The sequence below is a fragment of the Bos mutus genome, chromosome 19, assembly GCF_027580195.1.
Source record: "Bos mutus isolate GX-2022 chromosome 19, NWIPB_WYAK_1.1, whole genome shotgun sequence".
NCBI classification, from domain to species: domain Eukaryota; kingdom Metazoa; phylum Chordata; class Mammalia; order Artiodactyla; family Bovidae; genus Bos; species Bos mutus.
Genome location: NC_091635.1, coordinates 27,010,179 through 27,029,969, shown reverse-complemented (window position 1 = coordinate 27,029,969; position 19,791 = coordinate 27,010,179). Strand labels below are relative to the sequence as shown.

Sequence of the window (19,791 nt, the reverse complement as noted above, 5' to 3'; positions counted from 1 at the left end):
GGTGGCGAGCTAGCCGAGGCAGCAAGCTGGCCAGAGTGCAGCACTCTGCTCTGGGACTTTGCCTGGCTGGTCCTTAGACAACTTACGCCTTTGGGCTTGGTTGGCTGAGCCAGGCCGGGCTGGCAGAGGGAGAGTTTGTGCCACAGCCAGGGAGGGTGTCAGTTCAGCCATAGCTTCATAAAGAAGCCAGAGTCCCAAGGGGTGTCCAGTCCTTTCCTCTGAATTCCTCCCCCTGAATTCCTGTCACTTCCCCTGCCTTGGAGGGCGGCTTCTCCCCTTGGTCTCTCTGTCCTCAGAGGAAACTTCCTGCTTCCTCCTCCCTCCACAAGCATGAGTGGGAGGGAAGAGGACGTGAGGCTCACCTGCCAGGGAGGGGCCTTTACAGCCTGTTCTGTGCAGTATAATCTGTGTCTGTCTGTCTATCTCCCACCTTCCTGCTCCCTGGGTCCTTGAGGAGGGAAGAGTCAGTTTCTTACCTTTGACCTGTTGTCCAGCCATAATGTGGCTTATCTAAAACTCTGAGAGGTGGGGCACCTAGCTCTCCAGTTCTTTTTTTTTTTTTTTTTTATTTCAGTTCCCATATTATATAGTCCCAAGACACAGTGGCCAGGAACTGTGCAGAGACCTTACACAGAGGGGATTCTTACAACCTCCAGTTTTGGTGAGTAGCTGAGGACAAAAACGAGGTGTGTGGCCCCTGAGATGGATCCGTAGGCCCTGGGCACACCCTTTCCATAATCCCAGAGGGATTCCTAGGTGGAGAATGAGTTGAGAGTTGATCACCATGACGGGGGCAGGAGCAGAGAAGGGAACATGGGTGAGGGGTGAGCAGGTGCCTGCGTCAGCCAGAAGGGAATTAGGGGAAGGTGGCCAGGAAGCCTGTGGGGTGTGGTCTGGCCTCAGGAGGGTGGCAGAGGAGCCTGAAGAAAGGGGAAAAGATCTGAAAAGGAAGGAGGGGCAGAGTGACTGATGGAAGAGGAGAGAGTAGGAAGGATTTGGAGGGAAGAGAGCCTGAGGGCTGCAACGTGGTGGGGATCAAAGAGCTGCTGCTGATGAGAAATGAGGAGGGGCAGCCGTGTCAGGCTGGACTGGTGGTGGGCCTATGGAAGGTCCTGCAGGGCCGGCAAGTGGGGAGGCACAGGGGCCAAAAGTAGGCCAGGGAGAGGGTGAAGCAGAGAGTGGGTGGCGGGAGATGTCCCAGGTAAGGTTTTGGGATTCATTTGCTTTTAGCAAGTATGGGGGGATCCTTCAGAAGGTGACTGGAAACGGAGGAGATAGGACTTGGGGGTGGGGGGCTGTCCAGGATATCCAGCTGCAAGCCACTGTTTAAGTATAAAAGTAGGGTACTACCCTTTCTGTTTCCTTCTGAGACCAGTTTATCACCATCTTACTGGGAAACGGTGGGTAGGGGCGCCCATCCAACTGCCTTCAGAACAGGAAGGGAGGGAGGCCCAGGAGTCAGAGCCAAGGGAAGAAGTCGTCTGTTGGGGTTGGTAATGTGAGGTCTGCACCCAAGCCCTTCATCTCTTCCTGGTTCCTCTGTTCATCAGCACTGGTAAGGTTTGGGGATGGTGGGCCTGCCTTCCCACCCATCAGGTCCCTCTGAGCAAGGGGCAACTCTGCTGTGGGAGACTCAGAAAACAGGTCTCACTTTCCTTTTGGGGCAATCGCCATTCCAGCTTTCCTCCAGAAGGGTTCTACCAGCCATGAGGAGAGTCTGGCATTTGTGATGATCATTCCATCTGTGTAGTAAATGCCACACCTTCTAGAAACAGGGAAGCCAAATCATTCCAAGTTCTGATTGGCCTAGAACTTTTGGATCGGCCAAAAATAGAAGATCAAAAAACCTGAACCAATATCCCCCTGCCCCCAAACTTCAATTGGCTTCCTATCCCCAGTTGGTCCAGGCACAATGCCCACGGTATTTGAGTCAATCTCAAGAGCTGTGGTTAAAGAGATAGACACCAGTGGAGAGACGATTGCCGTCAGAAGCCTCAGCGATGCTGACAAATTCCACTGCTCCTATCTGGTGAAGAAGAGGAGACGTTTCTTTGGATATCAGTATGACAAGACAAACCTCACCCTGAAGGACATCCTGGAGTGTGAAGTACCATTTGATATGGTGGTTCCTGAGTTGCAAGGTCAGTATGAGGTGGTGAGAGACTTTGCCCACTCCTACTCTACCCCTCTCTCAGGGCCCCATTGCTATCAACCAGGTCAGCCAGTCAAAGAAACCGTGGAATTTGTATATACACATCCGTACACCTCAACTTAAGAAATGTTCAAGAGAGCTGCATGGGGAGAAGGGAATAGGGGAAGTGTCAGTTTGTTTTTCTTGGAAACTATGCCTAAATATTCTTTTTTCCTATTTTTTCCCTTTGTAAATAATTCGCTTTTAAATTAGCTAAGGTCTTCTCATGTGTTTATAAAATTAATCATTTAAACGTATAAATAAACGGAAACAATTTGCTTAGTGGTTAAGAAAGGACTCAGGCTTTAGAACTGGGGGACATCTGACTTCAAAACCTGGCTCCGCCACACTTATCAGCTGGGTAACCTCTGAACAAGTTGCTTTCTCTATGCTTGTTTCCTCATCTGTCAACTTGAGAAGACTGTTGCAAGAATCAAATGAGGTAAATTACGTAAATCATTTACCACTGTGCCTGCAAGAAGGAGCGTTCAATCAAAGTTCGCCCCAGACTTTCAGCTGGTGGCAGTTATTATTATTAGCCCTTCCTGTTCCCTGGGGATGACGGTTGAATGGGAAGTTGCCGGTCAGCAGAACTCTGTAAGGGTTCAGAGGCCTTAGGAGAGAAGTCTGTCCCATTCCCCTGCTTCCAAGCTCAGCGGTTCCCAATTCTTGGGGTTTCTTGGGTTTCAGAAGCCCCAGGAGAGGTGTCAATGAACCTTCTCTTGGAGACTTTATTACGGCGTCTCACGCCTCATGGTGAGGAGTTTTACAACTCAGATATCTCTACCAAAATCCTTTTGGTTCTCCCCAAGAGGTGGAAAAGAATTCTACCACCACCACTGTATAGTTACCTGCCACGTATGACTGTTATGTGATCCAGAACAGTACCCAGATTGCTCAGAGGTGGTGGGCTTTTCCGCAAGTGGAGTTTAGTTCAGCAAGCAAGCAGCTTTAGGAAAATTTCAGATTAACGTTTTTCAAAGACTCTGAGTCGATTTTCTGAAAATTGAGTTGCCAAGAGTCAATTTACTAAAAGCTAGTTCTCAAAAAAATAAAAATCAGGGACTTCCCTAGTGGTCCAGTAGATAGGACTCTGAACTCCCACTGCAGGGGGCACAGGTTCGAGCCCTTGTAGGGGAACGAAGGTCCTGCGTGCCGCTCACTGTGGCCACCGCCCGTCAAAAAAAAATCAGACAAGTTCTTTGAAAAAAAACAAAACAAAACTTTAAAGCAGGACTAGGATGTTTTGCAATGATCATATTATTCTCCAGGGGCAGGGGCAAGTTTAATTATGGAAAATTGATGAGGTTAACTTCCTTTAAGGGAAATTCTATCTGTTTGTATAAAAAATTCAAAGACAGAGGTGAAACCAAACTTTAAAAAAATTCTTAAGAATGAGGTGAGCTGATCATTTAAATTGATTTTTAGCAATTTGACCTGCTTCTTTTTGAAACATTATTATTTTAAACTATTTGGTGTGGATGGTGTACATAGGTTTTTTAAAAATTAAAGTCCATTACCTGATGTGAAGAGCCAACTCATGGGAAAAGGCCCTGATGCTGGGAAAGACTGAAGGCAGGAGGAGAAGAGGGTGACATAGGATGAGATGGTTGGAAGGCATCACCGACTCGATGGACATGAGTTTGAGCAAGCTCCGGGAGATAGTGAAGGACAGGGAAGCCTGACGTGCTGTGGTCTATGGGGCCGCAAAGAGTCAGACAGGACTGAGTGACTGAACAGCAACAAAGTTATACTCAGATTTCTTTAGTTTTATTCAGATATCTTTGGTTTTCATCTAGTGTCCTTTTGCTGTTCCAGGATCCCATCCAGGACATCGTGTTACATTTAGCTGTCGCGTCTCCTTAGGCTCCTCTTGGCTGTGACAGCGCCTCAGACTTTCCTTGTTTTTAACGGCCTTGATGGTTTTGAGGAGTACTAGTCAGGCATATTATAGGATGCCTCTCTACTGAGATTTGTCTGATTTTTTTTGTCTCTTAGACCTAGGAAATGAGTTTGGGGGCCGGGGAAAAATTACAAAGGTAAAGTACTATTCTCACCACATCATGTCAAGGGTTTGCTGCTGTTGTTGCTTACCCACTGGGCTCCTCCATCCATGGGATTTCCAGGTAAGAATACTGGAGTAGATTGCCATTTCCTTTTCTAGGGGACCTTCCTGATTCTGGGATCAAACCTGCATCTGCTGCATTGCCGGAGGATTCTTTGCCACTGAGCCACCTGGGAAACCCTCATAACAAGGGTACATATTGTCAACAAGACTTATCACTATTGATATTGACCTTGGTCACCTGGCTGAGGTAGTACCTGTCAGGTCTCCCCATTGTCACGTTATTCTTCTGCACTGCCCCTCTCCATACTGTGTGGGCTCTGTTGCATGGCTTGTGGGATCTAGTTCCCCAGCCAGGGATCAAACCCGTACTCTCTGCAGTGGAAATATGGAGTCCTAACTATTGGACCAGGGAATCCTCCCATACTGTAGCCTTTGTGTGCATGAGGTTTGATTTTTCTTTCTTTCTGATAAAGTACACCAAATTTTATGTTACTCAAGAAACAAATGGGCCCTGAGACATTAGCATCACACACACAGGACTGATTTCAGGCATTGTTTCTAGGTCTGGCATGTTTCCACCAGTTTCAAAATGCATTTTTTTCTCTAGAAATCCAGGCCCACCCCTAAAATGCAGCAGTAGATGCTCTCCTGCCTCTGTAGGCTCAGAACGGGGAGGTCTGAGAGAAAGGCACTCAGCTTGGCAGCATCTCCACACACTCACCACTAACTCTGGGGCAGCAACTCGGACTCCAGGCCCTTATGCAAGGCCTTATGTAAGGCTGGGCAGAGTCCATGTCCCTGGGCAACTTTCCAGAGTTGCCTTACTTTACACCTGTTCAGGTCACACAAACACACAGAGTGAACTCTGCTTAATTTTTATTTCCCAAAGGTTGTGTTCATTCCCTCGGTCGTGTCCAACTCTTTGTGACCCCATGGTCTATAGCCCTCCTGGCTCCTCTGTCCATTATTCTCCAGGGAAGAATACTGGAGTGAGTTGCCATTTCCTACTCCAGGGGATCTTCCCGACCCAGGGATTGAACCTGAGTTTCTTATTGTCTCCTCTATTGGCAGGTGGGTTCTTTACCACTACCGCCAGCTGGGAAGCCAGGTGGTCAGGGGCTCCTGATTCTTTCGCTTTACTTTTCTTTGTTTCATTTCAGCCTCTCAAATGGTTTAATAGGACTAGCTCACATTTATTGAGCATTTAGCAGTGTGTTAAGTGCTTAGCTGCATGATTTAATCTCCTCAAGCACTGGAAGTAGGTACTATGAATATTCTCCTTGTATAGATGAGGAAACAGATTCAGAGGTAAAGTGACTCACCCAAGGTCATTTGGTAAGACTGTGGCAGAGTGGGCTCCAACCATGGTAACTTCCAGGGAGAACAGCATTGGCTGGAGAACCATGGCTGGAAGACTTGCTCAGAAGAGAAGAGGATCATGAGGGGAGCCCAGGATGGGGCGCATCAGCAAGGATCTTATAGAGAGAGAGTTTTGGGTCAGCCTCAGTGAAAATAATGACATTGTGACCTTACCTTTCTCTTTCCAGGTCAAGGTGATAACTTTGAAATTCTGGACGTCGTAGACTCAAAGGGAAGTTTGGCAGTGAAATTTCACCCCGAAATGACATTTAAAATAGCATTCCACATTTTCCAGGAGAAGAATATCAAGTTAGAAAAGAGCGAGATACCCCAGGAATTCCTGGATTCCCTTAAGAACAAGTGAGGCTGGAGGTGGGCAGTAAGGGGGAAGAAGAGAGGGAGAAGCCCATATTTTGGGGCACCTAGGCCATCGGAGGTGGGGAGCCCTGGCTGGTGCTGCCTCCCACTCCCTACTCCCAGTACCCCTCGCCCCCGCAACCCAGTCCTTACTCAAGCATGCCCTCCTCTTCTCCAGCCTTTGCAAGCCTTCTCATTCGTCCAGAACCAGCCTCCAGGAGCCCTTCTTCTGAGGTCCCCAATTCACTTACTTTCCTGCTGTTCTCCAGGGTAACTGATGACTCTGACTTGGCGTAAACTGGGTGGTTTCGAGACCACTTTCCTCTGTTTTCTTAAACCGTGTTGCCCAAATCTTCATTTTGTGCTTGTTTCACTTTGCTTTGTGGCAAGTCAGTGGTTTCCATGTACCTGTCCCTCACTGCAATAAGAACAACCTGTTACCAGGGACCGTCTTTACTAACCTCTCTGTTTATCCCCAGCACATGGTAAGTACTCAAGAAGAGAGATGAGGTGAAGCACAGTGAAATCAAAGCACCCCGGTTGAACATTTCCTGCACAGGAAGTGCCATCACCCCACCCCACCAGGGTTGCACCCATCAAGTGCTACAGACATTCTAATAGCTGAGGGCATGGTCCTTCCAAGGGACTCCACCAGCCTTCCCCCTCAGCAGTTATGTTGTGGCTGGTATTGGTGTCTTCTCCCCTAGCTGGAATTGTTGGAAAGTGTGGATGGTTCAGGGAAAGGGGCCCCTCTGTTTTCCCGGGCTAGCCCTCCCCCAGCAGGGTGGATGCCTTTTGTTTCCCCTTTTTAATTAAGAACTGAAAGGCTTACAGTGAAATTGTACTGGTCTTTTGACCTGCTCCTACCACCACAGTCTTGCTGGGGAGGGGCCTTTGCTGAGGGAGCTCTTTTTTTTCTAGAATGCATTGTTTCTAGGGTGAGGCTATGTTGAGCGTATAAATAGAGTTGTGTGGGGGCAGGTAGGTAAAGGAAGGTCACCAGAGGCAAGGATGTAGGTAGGTCTTTTGACTGCAAATACCAGGAGTTCCATCAGGCTGTTTTAAGTCACAAAATGAATTTCCTTGTGTGTTGGTCGCTCAGTCGTGTCTGACTGCGACTCCATGGATTGTAGCCTGCCAGGCTGCTCTGTCCATGGGATTTCCCAGGCAAGAATACTGGAGTGGGTTGCCATTTCCTTCTCCAGAGGATCTTCCTGACCCAGGGATTGAACCCAGGTCTTGTGCATTGCAGGTGGATGCTTTACCCTCTGAGCTACTAGGGAAGCCCACGAATTCCCTTATGGAATCAGAAATGGCACATGGACCCCAAAGGTGGACAATGCGCAACCAGGTCCCAGAGACCCATGTAGGGAGCTGGGACCGCTTCTGAGAGAAGGGGCTGCTGTGGACTGGGCACATGCCCATCTCAGTGCTGTGAGAAGGGCACAAGCTTGGGACTTACACAGACCGGGGTTTGAATCCCAGCTCTGTGCTTATTTGCTGTGTGACCTTGGACCATTTGTGACCTGTCTCTAAGCCTCAGTTTCACATGAAAAACAGATGCAAGCCTGCGATATCATAGGGGTGTGGAGAGGATTAAGTGAAATGACGTGTGAAGTATTTCACTGTGCTGGCATACTCTAATCTTCCAGAGATGCTAGTGGGTTCCCTTCCCACTTTGCACCCCCTTCCCCCTCCATGGTGGGTTAAGTGAACTCTGACAGGGGTTCCACATGAAAAACAGATGCAAGCCTGCCGATATCATAGGGGTGTGGAGAGGATTAAGTGAAATGACGTGTGAAGTATTTCACTGTGCTGGCATACTCTAATCTTCCAGAGATGCTAGTGGGTTCCCTTCCCACTTTGCACCCCCTTCCCCCTCCATGGTGGGTTAAGTGAACTCTGACAGGGGTTCCACGTTCCTTGGTTTTCCGGCCTCGGGAGCACTTACTCTCAAATAGAGAGTAACTGGTGGGGAGGGAGAAATGTGCCTAGGAGGTGGGGCCCCACTCATTCCCCCTTTACTCCCTCCAGGAAGCTGAAGAAGGAACTGCCTCCTTCATTCCAATCAATCCAGGCGAAGAGAGAAGACCTGTATCTAGTGACAGAAACTCTGAAGACAAAAAGGACTGAAACCCTGAAATATGAAACGCAATTTGGTTTTCAGATCCTGTTGAAAATGTTTGGTTTCCAATGTAAACACAAGGTTAGGATCTCTGGAGACAGGGACTGTGGGCGAGCCAGCTTGGCTCACACACTGCAGGTCAAGGGCTGCCAGCCCAGATACCAGGCTCCTCATCTCTTCCTCTAGATTTTTCTGAGCAGTCTTGCCTGCTCCTTGGCCTTCTTACAACTTCTCTTCTTGCCCCAGGAGAGTATATAGCATCACACAGTCTCCCCTTTGACTCTCTGGCAATGCTCTGTTTTCATTTGCTTCATAGCGCTTCCCATGGCTCATAATTACACCGGTATTTCTTGCTTGTTCCTTGTCTTCCTCCCATTTTAGGAGGCAGGACAACAGGAGCCATGATGCCTGGAACAAAACAGGCATGTTTTGTCCTCCATAAATTTTTTTTTTGGCCACACCATGTGGCTTGTGGAAATTTAGTTCCCCAAGCAAGGATCGATCCCAGGCCCCTGGCAGTGAAAGTGTTGGGTCCTAGCCACTGGACAGCCAGGGATTTCCCCATAAATATTTGTTGAGTGAAATGGAAATGAAGTCAGACATGGATTCAAATATCAACTCTGCTATTGTGAAATGGGCTCATCTGCTGACCCTCTCAGAGCCTTGGTTCTCTCATCTGTAAATTGAGGGTAATAATGTCTACCTCCTGGGATTGTTTGGGAGATCAGGCACGGTAAGTCTGTCAGGAACTGAGGGGTCAATCTACATTGCTCCTTTTTCCTAGCACCAAAAGGAAGTGACCATCACCCTGAGAAGGTCCTGGCCTATCGGGTAAAGCAGCTTGTCTTCCCCAGCGCGGAGAGGATGGGTAAGCTAGGCCTGGTAGGGTTGGGGGGTGGGGTAGGGGAGCTGAACACATGAAGAAGGTGGGGGTCAGTTCAACTGGGGTTTGTGTCAGTCTATAGGGGTCCTGGTGGCCTGGATGGTGGGAGGAAGTTTCAGGGACTGGGAAGAAGGATGGAAGGTGTTGTTGCTTAATCACTAAGTCATGTCCAGCTTTTTTTACAACCCCATGGATTGTAGCCTGCCAGGCTCCTCTGTCCATGGGATTTCCCCAGCAGGAATACTGGAGTGGCTTGCCATTTCCTTCTCCAGGGATCTTCCCAACAGGGATCGAACCTGTGTCTCCGGCATTGGCAAGCAGATTCTTTACTGCTGAGCCACCTGGGAAACCCAATTCTTCCCTAGAGGTGTTAGCTCCTGTCTCTCTCCCAGAATTTATTTTTCCTGTTGGGTGGGGTGGGAAGACTGGGGAGATATTAGAGAGAGGAACTTAGAACTGGGCTTTCTAACAACTGATCTCTCTTTCTATCTAAAAACTGGTTTAGATATTTGTTTCTTGGACAAAACCAGATCCTTTCCAGAAGGTGAGTGACTGGGCCTCCTGTTCATCATTCTAGAATGGGCAAGGATACTGGGTTTAAAAAGAGGATAGCAAATGACCTGGAATTATAGAGTCATCAGTGCTGAGAATGTAACAGGATGCACTCAAGTTTGAGCCACGGTGAGGGCAGGAGGAAAATCTGCCTGTTGGAGAAGTAGGTTGGATTGCATGCTGGCCTAGGGTTTCCAGGTTCCGCCAACTCTGACCTGCTCTGTGTAGGTCAGTGGGCTGGATCCTGGGTTCACAGTCCTTACTGAAGGCCTATTGGCTTACAGAGCACAGTTGAATTGCCTGGCCCGTTCTCACACAGCACCATGAGCACTGGACTAGGAGTCAGACAGTCTCAGGGTCTTGTCCTGGCTCTCCCGCTCACTAGGCCTACAGCCCCCAGACTCATGGTTGTACTAACCTTAAAATGAACTAGGACTAGACCAGGAGACCTGTATGATTCTGTGTGTGGCTTCCTCTGGCCTTTCAGTCTTTCCCTGAATCCCATAAGGGTTGTACTGCCTAAGATCCCTTGTGAAGGAGTGGAGCGAGGTATGGCTTCCTCTGGCCTTTCAGTCTTTCCCTGAATCCCATAAGGGTTGTACTGCCTAAGATCCCTTGTGAAGGAGTGGAGCGAGGTCTAGGTGGAGTAGAACACTCAAGAGAAATTACTGAAAGTTGTAGAAGCTGCACGTTCAGTTCTGGCAAGGTCTTACTAGCTCAAGTGAGATTCTCCATCACAGAAGAGTCCAGTTCCTGCCGTCACCCACATTTTCTGAGTGGCTAAGGGCATGGTGCTTCTCTCTGGACTTCCCTTTCTCCTTCAATCATCTTAGGCATATGCCTATGGCTGCCTATCTCTGAGTGTAGGAAGGGGTCTGTAAATATAGTACTTTGTCATTTATACACCATGATGAGGACGCAGGCTCCCCAGCATAGGCAGTGAGGGCTCAGAGTCTAGAATTGAGAACCCCCACCAGTGGGACAAGAATGTCCATGGGGTGGGCTGGGGTGGAGGTGACCTGAGGACTCACTGAGATTATTCTTCCTCTCTTTGCAGAGAAAGATGGCGGTTCATCTTGGTTGGGTAAGGATGGGGAGGCCAGCTATGTTCAGGGTAGCTGCACTCCTCACCTTTGAGCCCTCTGGCCCCAAGGAATGCAGCTCAAGTGGGACAGCTGAGTGTGTGTGTGTGCGTGTGTGTGAAGCAAGAATGTTGGGAGGAGAAGGGTAGTGCGTGTTCAGTCGCTTTAGTCATGTCCGACTCTGTGTGACTGTAGCCTGCCAGTCTCTTCTGTCCATGGGATTCTCTAGGCAAGAATACTGACGTGGGTTGCCATGCCCTGGAGAAGGGAAGGGCAGTGCCAAAAGTAGGTTTCCACTTTAGAGGTTGCATCTGTCTCCTCTGAACACTGATTCTCACTGGTACACAGATGTCACCTGAGGGAAATGTTGAAAGTAGTGATAACTGAGTTCCACCTCTGGAAATTCTGATTTAGCTGATCTGGGGGTGGGGCCTGGTCTGGGCACTGGGAGTTTTAATTACTCTGCAGGGGATTCTTATGCACAGTCAAGACTGAGAACCACTGTTCTAACTTCCTCTAAATCCTCATTACTCCTATGGTGGTCCAAAGCTTGCACTTTGGATGGCAAGAACTACATAAGCTTTGATTTCCTGGTGGTGGAGAAGAACCGGGGGTTGGTACTAGACTGAAGGTGAGCTGGGAGGTGGAAGTGGGGTCAGCAGAAGGCAGTGATGGTGGGTGTCTATCTGCTTCATGTTAACAGAAAAAGACTAGAAGAAGGGAAGTTACAGAGAGGTGGTCTCCAGAAGAAAGATAGATCAAGAATGGGGTCTGGGGGGCCTTGGTAATGGAGCTTTCTAGGCTCGAGGGATTGGGTTCTTAATTTCTGCCTCTACAGGGAAGTCCTTGAATTTGGAGAATTTCCGAAGCATAAAAGAGAGGGTTCAGGACATGGTGCGAGTCCTCCAGGATCTCACTCCGGAGGAGCAAAAAGAGGCGCTAAACTGCTTCACTAAGTGCCTCAGCAGTGAAGAAGAGCTGCAGGATCTAGAGCAAAGAGTAAGAGGCCCAAGGAAGAAGAGGGCAGAGAGAGGGAGGGACGAGTGGGGAGACATCTACTCTGATGGGACTGGGCTCCTCTCTCCCATCTCCTGGTCCTAGGTGTCTGAGGTCCAGTGCTCCGGGGAGCTACAGATGAACAGCCCAGCGAATTCTCTCATAAGCAGTCTTTTCAACGCTGCTGGGGTCTTGATAGAGGCACGCGCAGAAACCATTTGGGATGTCCTGGATGCCCTGATGGGTGAGGAGGGGCTTGGATATAAGCTGGCGTGGAGGACATGCTGAGCAGAGGGACCTGTGGGGTCAACTCTTGGGAGGAAGGGGGTATCACTGCTTTTTACATTTTTGGGGGCACAGACTTCACACTTCACAAACCAGCCATCTTCCGCAGGCCAGGGATGGAGGGACTGCTTCCTCTTTCCCCATGGTGCAGTCTCCGACCTCCTGCAGGCTAAAAGGAAAGCAGAAACCCAGTGGGAATTACCCCCGTCTAGCCACGCTGGGGTTCTCTGGAACCTCCTGTGATGCTTGTCCTGGGTCTGATCAGACAGTGAAGCCCTGTCCCACTGTGTGCCCTGCCTCTCTGCTGACCACCCCCTCTCTTGTCTCCAGAGCTGTCTGAGTACCGGCAGTTTGTTGCTGAGGTCCTAGATAAGGGGGAACTGCGCCCTGTGAAGGATGAGGTAAGACAGCTGAGCGCCCAGGTCCTAGTGGAAGTGACTGCGCATGCTCTCAAGGGACCCAGAAACCTCAATGACCAGTCCCTTCCTACTTCATAGTCCACTGCCAGCTCACGTCTATGCAGCTGGTTTGTGGCAATTCCCTGGACATGTAGTTTTCAGGACAATTCAGGATGGGGTCTTTAGGCTCTGTTGTTTGCCTGTGGGCAAGAGAGGGGGTGGGAAGCTACTAGATCCAGGAGGGCAATTGGCCCCATGTTGATGCATCAGCAGTGTCTCTTACCATTTGGGAGTATGAGGCTCCCCAGGCTCTGCAGGAAAGTATGCCATGGTGGATTACAGCCTCTGCTATGGACTCAGGACTAAGGGGTATGGCCACATAGTTGCCATTTTTGGTATATTTCCTTGTTCTCAGCTTTTATAGTCTGGTGGGTTTCCTTTCAGGTGGAGTCCATCCTGGAGGAGAACCGGTGTGAGGGGCCCCTAGATGTGAGCTGTGATCCTGAGGCATGGACTCTCTGTGCCCTGTATGTTGTTGTCTCCATCCTGTTGCAGCTTAGTGAGAAGCCCACCTCTGTGTCTTCCTGAGCATTCTCCCCACCAGCCTCTGAGTGCTCTCCTCCCCAGTCCGTCCTCATCATCGCTAATCTCAATCACCAGAATGATGTCTTTAAAACGAGCTGCTATTCTTTGATACATCCCATTCACTACGATACTGTCCAAAAATCAGCTAGATTGTAGGCATGAACTTCTGATTAAAAGTGGGAGACTAATCATATTAATTACCTCTCTCTCTCTTCAAATTTCACTAAATGACAATAAAGTGATGGAAATGATAGAAACCCACAAGGAATAAAGAGAATTAGGCAGCTGATAAGGGATTTCAACACATCTTTGGAAGCGATTAAAGGAGTGGTAAGCTAGGAGCCTCGCGACTGAGGAGTGTGGAGGAGTATAGGAGGAGCCTGCTGGTTTTCATCATAAGCCTTTTAGTTCTAGTTAATATTTTTCAAGACAATAATTAAAAGAAATATGTACTTGTAAAGCATTTCAGATATTGCTCAAAGTCAAAGGTAAATGTACCCTGTGATCTCCCTTCTCTCTTTAATATAACCACTATGCACATTTTAGGGTATGTGAACATTTTTTTCTGTTGGGCAGTTTTAAAAATGGTAACTTAAACAAACTAGGATGAGATGGCATACATCTGGTTTGAATCTATCTTTTGAACTATTTATTTTTACATTTACATTTGTAAAAATATTATATGCAACAGGAATTCTTATAAGTGCTATTGGAGTGTAGCTTGGTCCACTAATTTGGAAAACTTTAACAATATCTACTAAAGCTAAACATATGCCTATGACTCAGCAGCTCCACTTCCTTGGCATATACCCAAGAGAAATGAGTGCCCGTGTTCACCAAAATACTTGCATGTATAAAAACATCAAAATAAGGGCACTAAGCTGCAAACTATTCAAATGCCCAGTGCCATTAGGATGGATACATATATTGGGCTATACTCATGCAATAGAAGAGAACAAATTACTGCTACATGTAACAACATGGATGGCTCTCACAGACAGAATGCTGAGCAAATGAAGTCAGCACAAAAATGCACATTTGTGTTTGGGTCCTCTGAGAAGTAGGTGCCAAAATGGAAGCAGATATGCAAGAGACTTATTAGGGGAAAAGCTCATGAAGAATAAAGGGGGAGGGAACGGGAATAGATACGGCAAAACTTCAGATCACATGATCTAAAACCTGTGAAAGGAGAGGAGGAGGGAGAGACTGAGTAGGAAGAGTCTCAGATGACAGCACAGTCTGAGGGTCTCTGCCAAGCCAACCAGAGCAAAAGCAGTCTGCCAGAGGGCTCCCCATCAGGCAGGAGGGCCAGGCGCTGGGACCCCATGCTCAGCTTTCGGCAGAAAGCTGCTCAGGAGAGGCTCAGGAGGCAGATCTATAGTAGGGTGGGTTAGAGGTCCTTCATCAAGCTGCTTCCTACAACAGGTTCTCCTAAAGAAAATCCGGGTGGTGCCCTCTGTGAGACTGTATGATTCCATTTATATGATGCTCAAGAACAGACAAAACAATGGTGGTAGAAGTCAAAATAGTGATTATCTTAGTGGGGACGTTATTGCCTGGGAAGGGGCATGAGGGAATCTTCTGGAGTGCTGGAAATATATCCAGATTCACTGAGCCAACATTTAAGATCAGGATATGTTAATGGAAGTGTATTACACATCAATAAGAAAGGCTTGAAAAAGTACATATTATATAGCTCCATGTAAATGCGGTGAAAACAACCCAAACTACACGGTGGTGGAAGAAGTCACCACAGTGGTGGCCTTGGGGGGTGCAGTATGTCTGGGAAGGGGCAGTACTGACAAGCTCTTCTGGAGCACTGGACATATTTTATATCTTGATCTGGATAGTGGCTACATGGATGTGTAACCACGTTTACATGTGTAAACATTTATTAAGCTAAACACAAGATCTTCACACTTTACTGTGAATTATTATCTCAATAAAAACTTAAAAAATATAATGAAAACACATGAGAACAGATTTGAGCAGTTCAGAGGAATATAAACAAATGAAGTAAAAGTTTGCTCTCAAACCCCTTAACCCTATCACCTGGTCTCACTTCCTTGTGATAGCCATGTTAATAATTTTAGTGTTTATTACAACTAAAAATGACATTCTTGTATTTATTCTTGATTTATTAATTTTGAAAGAAAGTGAAAGTGTTAGTTGCTCAGTTGTGTCTGACTCTTTGAGACCCCATGGACTATATGTAGTCTGCCAGGCTCCTCTGTCCATGGAATTCTCCAGGCAAGAAAACTGGAGTGAGTTGCCATTCCCTTCTCCAAGAGATCTTCCTGACCCAGGGATCCAACCCACGTCTCCTGCATTACAGGCAGATTGTTTATCATCTGAGCCATGGGTAGTATCTATTGATTACCCAGGATTAAGGATGAATGTTGTGAAAAAACAGACACTGAACAAGAAGTTCAAAGTAGGAAAGTGTTATAAAAAATACAGGGTACTATGAGAGTGTTTAATAAAAGGTAACAGGGTGGTCCCATCTTACCTCTGACAGTCTTTTTCCCTTTTCCTTAAATGCTGATTCTAGCCATGCCAAACTATTGGTCTTCAATTTGAATATGACATGCACTTTTACAATGCTGTGATTTTTTTAATACAGGTTGCATTCTTCCTCTGCCTGGATTACCTTCCCCTACCATATCCACTTCTTAAGCTAAGGCTTAAATATCTCTTTTTCAGTATTTATCCCAGTTTCCCAAAGATTTTGGTTACTTCTTCCTCTGATTGACCCAAAGCATGTTGAATACATTTCTACTAAGGCCTCATTATACCATACTGAAATTATTAACACATATGTCTGTTCCACTGATGTGAAAGCTTCTGGAGAACAGGCTTTACTTTAAATTTTACTTTTCTTTACTGAAAAAGTGAAAAGTGAAAGTCACTCAGTCGTGTCCGACTCTTTGCGACCTCATGGACTATACAGTCCATGGAGTTCTCCAGGCCAGAATACTGGAGTTGGTAGCTCTTTCCTTCTCCAGGGGATCTTCCCAACCCAGGGATTGAACCCAGGTCTTTAACAGCTAAGCCACCAAGGAAACCCAAGAATATTGGAGTGGGTAGCCTATCCCTTCTCCAGGGGATCTTCCCAACCCAGGAATCAACCCGGGTTTCCTGCATCGCAGGTGGGTTCTGTACCAGCTGAGCCACTTTACTAGGGCCCTTTTCAAAAGTGCCTTTGAGTTGGGGGAAGTTTGGGAGACACATTCAGAATTTCATGAGGCTGTCTCAACCAGTTGTCATTAAGATTTTTTTTTCCGTCCTCTTAGAGTGCAAGCAAGGGACTACTTGCCTAAGGGAGATTAAACTAACCCAGAAATCTGAGGTCCATATTTGATCTGCTGATTTCTCTCCTTTTCATCTCACATTTCTGATTCCAGAATGAAACTCAATACATTAATTGCTAAGTCTGTAAGGAATTTCCTGCTCCAGAAGCTGAAACTGGGGAAGGGGATGGTTTTGAAATGCGGACAGTTAGAACAGTCATTATTTGAGCTTGGAGGGATGTGAGAGATTCCACTAACTCTTACTCATTCTTCTGAACTCTTAGCTCAAGCAGTATCCACTTCTGACAGTTTCAACATCTCTCCAATCTGAGCTAGAGACCCTGTTGGGAAGGAAACCATTTTGGAAAAATGCAAGTTTAGCCACCTTAGGATAGATAGAGTTGGATGTCAACATGTCTTGGAGAAGAGGGAAAACTACCTTGCAGGTAACAAATTGAGGAATTTATTGATTTTGCTCCTAAGATGGAGGAGAGGAACATTGAAAGGAGAGAATGGAGCTAAGGAGAAGCACAAGAAAGGCAGAAAGAGACTGAGACTAGATGAAATAATAAAAACTTCTCGATGTGGAATAGGTGAAAAACACTCAAGAATGGTGATGCCAATCTTGTTTCTGGTAGTGGCAAGCTAGGTTATTTATTATCCTGGTAAATATATGGTTACATCTAAATGAGCAGTAATTATATACAGAAATAATAAAACCATTAATAGCATCTTTTAATGTTAAATACAGGATAATAGTAATAAAATAATATAGTAAATTTAAACTGTTCTAAAGGGTTTTATCTTATTTGGGAAAAGAGAAAAGATAATGTTTACTTTTAGACTTTGATGATATTGTATGTATTCTATAATTTTTAAGGTAACCATCAAAAGACTAGGGAACAGATGAGTGGAGGGAAAAAAGCAGAGTGATAAAAAGATTATCAACAAAAAGAATACATGAAACAAGAGAAAATGAAACCTTAAACAGGTGAAACAAAAAAAACAAAAGAAAATGGTGGAATGAAATCCAAATGTATTAGAAATTACATGTATACAGGGCTAAATGATGCAGCGACAATGTAATATTGTCAGAATGGATAAATTTATCTACTTACAGTTTGTAAGACATCTAAATAACATACAGATATATAATATTGAAAATAAAGTGGTGGGAAAACATTAGCTTTGTAAATACTAGCCAAGAAGAAACTGGTATAGTTACATTAATATTAGGCAAAATAAACTTGAGGCATTAAGCATTATTAGTGTCAAAGAAGGCCACTTCACAATGATAAAAATTTCAATTTACCAAGAAGATACAACAATTTTGAATTGCTATGTACATAGTATAATCTCAAAATATAGAAAACAAACATTGACAGACAACAAAATAGTCAAGTACAAAACTACTGTGAAGATTTTAACACTCCTCTTAGTAATTTATAGAATAAGCAGCTAAAATGTCAGTAATACAGATGATTTGAACAACATAATTAACAAACTTGATCTGATGGACATATTTAGGAAGCTATACCCAACAATAACTGAAGAATAAAACTTTTAGCAATAAAAGTATACATATCAAACTTGTAAGGTGACTTCCCTGGTGGCCCAGGGGTTGAGAGTCCCCCCGCAAGTACAAGGGACATCAACTGGATCCCCAGTCCAGGAACTAAGATCCTACATGCTCTGGGGCAACTAAGCCTGTGCGCCACAACTATTAAGCTGGCGCTCTAGAGCCCTCAAACCGCAACCACTGAGCTTGCAGGCCACAACTGTTGCAGTCCATGTGCCCGACAGCCTGTGCCCTGCAACAAGAGAAGTCACGACAATGAGAAGCCCAAGCACCACAACTAGAGAAAGCCCAAGTGCAGCAGTAAAGACCCAGGGCAGCTAAAAAAACCCCCAAACTTGTAAGATTAGCTAAAGGTGATATTTTAGAGGACAGAATATGTATGTATAACCTTAATTGTTTGTGTGAAAGAATAAAAGCTTAAAAGAAAAAAAGAGTTAAGTATCTATGTCAAGGAGCTAAAAAAAATATATTAGCAAAATAAATCCAAATAAATGGAAGGAAAGAAAATAAAGGGCACACCAAATATAAAGTAGTAAATAAATAATAAAGAGGTTCAATAAAGACAGATATTGGATCTTTGAAATCAGCAATAAAATAGACAAACCTCTGAGAAGAGTGATAGAAAGAAAAAGGGAGAAAGAGCACCTATAATCAATTTCAAAAATGAAAAGGAGACAGTACTATAGATGCTATGTGTGTGTCAGTCGCTCAATCATGTCTGACTCTTTGCGACCCCATCCCTGTCCAACAGGCTCCTCTGCCCATGGAATTCTCCAGGCAAGAATACTGAAGTGAGTTGCCGTTCCCTTCTCCAGGGGATCTTCCCAACCCAGGGATTGAACCTGGGTCTCCTGCATTGCAGCAGATTCTTTACCATCTGAGCCACCAGGGAAGCCCACTATAGATGCTACAGGCATTAAAGAGATAAAAGGATATTAGAACAACATTGTGCCAATAAATTTAAGATTTTAGATTGAATAAGAACTATCCTAGAAAGGTATAACTGCTAAAACTAACCCAAGAAGAAATAGAAAATATGAAAAATCCTATAACTACAAAGGACATTATGTCAACAGTAAAATATCTTCTCACAAAAAATTCTAAGTCCAGATGGTTTCTCCAGTAAATTCAATGAAGTATTCAAGAATAAAGAATTCCAACATTATACACACTCTTCCAGATAATTAAAAGAGAGGCAACACTTTCCAAATTGTTTACAATGCTAGCAAAATCTAACAACAACAAGAGAAAGAAAAATGCAGGCCAGTCTCACACATAAACTTAGATGCAAAAATAGAAAATGAATAGCAAACCAAATCAAGAAATAAAAAAAATAAGACTACATTAAGACTAAGTTAGGTTTGTCTAGGACTTCAAGGTTAGCTTAACAGTAAGAAATCAATTTATGTAATTCATCACATTAAAAGTTTAGGAATAAAGATGACATGACCACCTCAATAGATACAGAAAAAGCACTTGATAAAATTCAATTTTCATTCTTGATAAAAATGCCTAAAATGCACCTGGAGATTATCATACAAAGTGAAGTCAGACAAAGACAAATATCATATACTACCACTTACATGTGGATTCTAAAAAAATGATACAAATGAAATAATTTACAATACACTCACACACATAGGAAATAAATTTATGGTTACCAAAGGAGGAAAGAGTGGGGGAGGATAAATCAGGAGTTTGGGATTAGGAGTAGCTACATACTACTGTATATAAAACAAATAAACAACAAGGACCTACTGTATAGCACAGGGAACTATAGTCAGTGTTTTGTAATAGCCTATAGTGGGAAAGAACCTGTAAAGAGTAGATATGTATTTCTGGAATGTATATAACTGAACCACTTTCCTGTATATCTGAAACTAATACAATACTGCATACCAACTAGACTTCAATACAGGGCTGTTTGCTTTACCACCATTTACTATCCCTCATAGTGGACTCTGAAATATGACACAAGTGAACTATCTACGAAACATTCATGGACACAGAGGACGGGCTGGTGGCTGCCAAGGCGGAGGAA

The 19,791-nt window shown here is 45.3% G+C and overlaps 1 protein-coding gene across 1 annotated transcript; it reads left to right on the top strand.

Moving 5' to 3' along the window:
- Positions 1–4: 4 nt before the first annotated feature.
- Positions 5–16,946, top strand: GSDMB (gasdermin B). The gene is given in 12 exon segments (XM_070389792.1): positions 5–2,141; positions 4,356–4,448; positions 5,807–5,978; positions 8,010–8,181; positions 8,885–8,903; positions 8,906–8,968; positions 9,489–9,527; positions 10,593–10,619; positions 11,456–11,616; positions 11,719–11,857; positions 12,229–12,299; positions 12,741–16,946. Coding segments are annotated over 12 exon segments (1,329 nt in total). The 5' UTR covers positions 5–1,912; the 3' UTR covers positions 12,885–16,946.
- Positions 16,947–19,791: the final 2,845 nt, after the last annotated feature.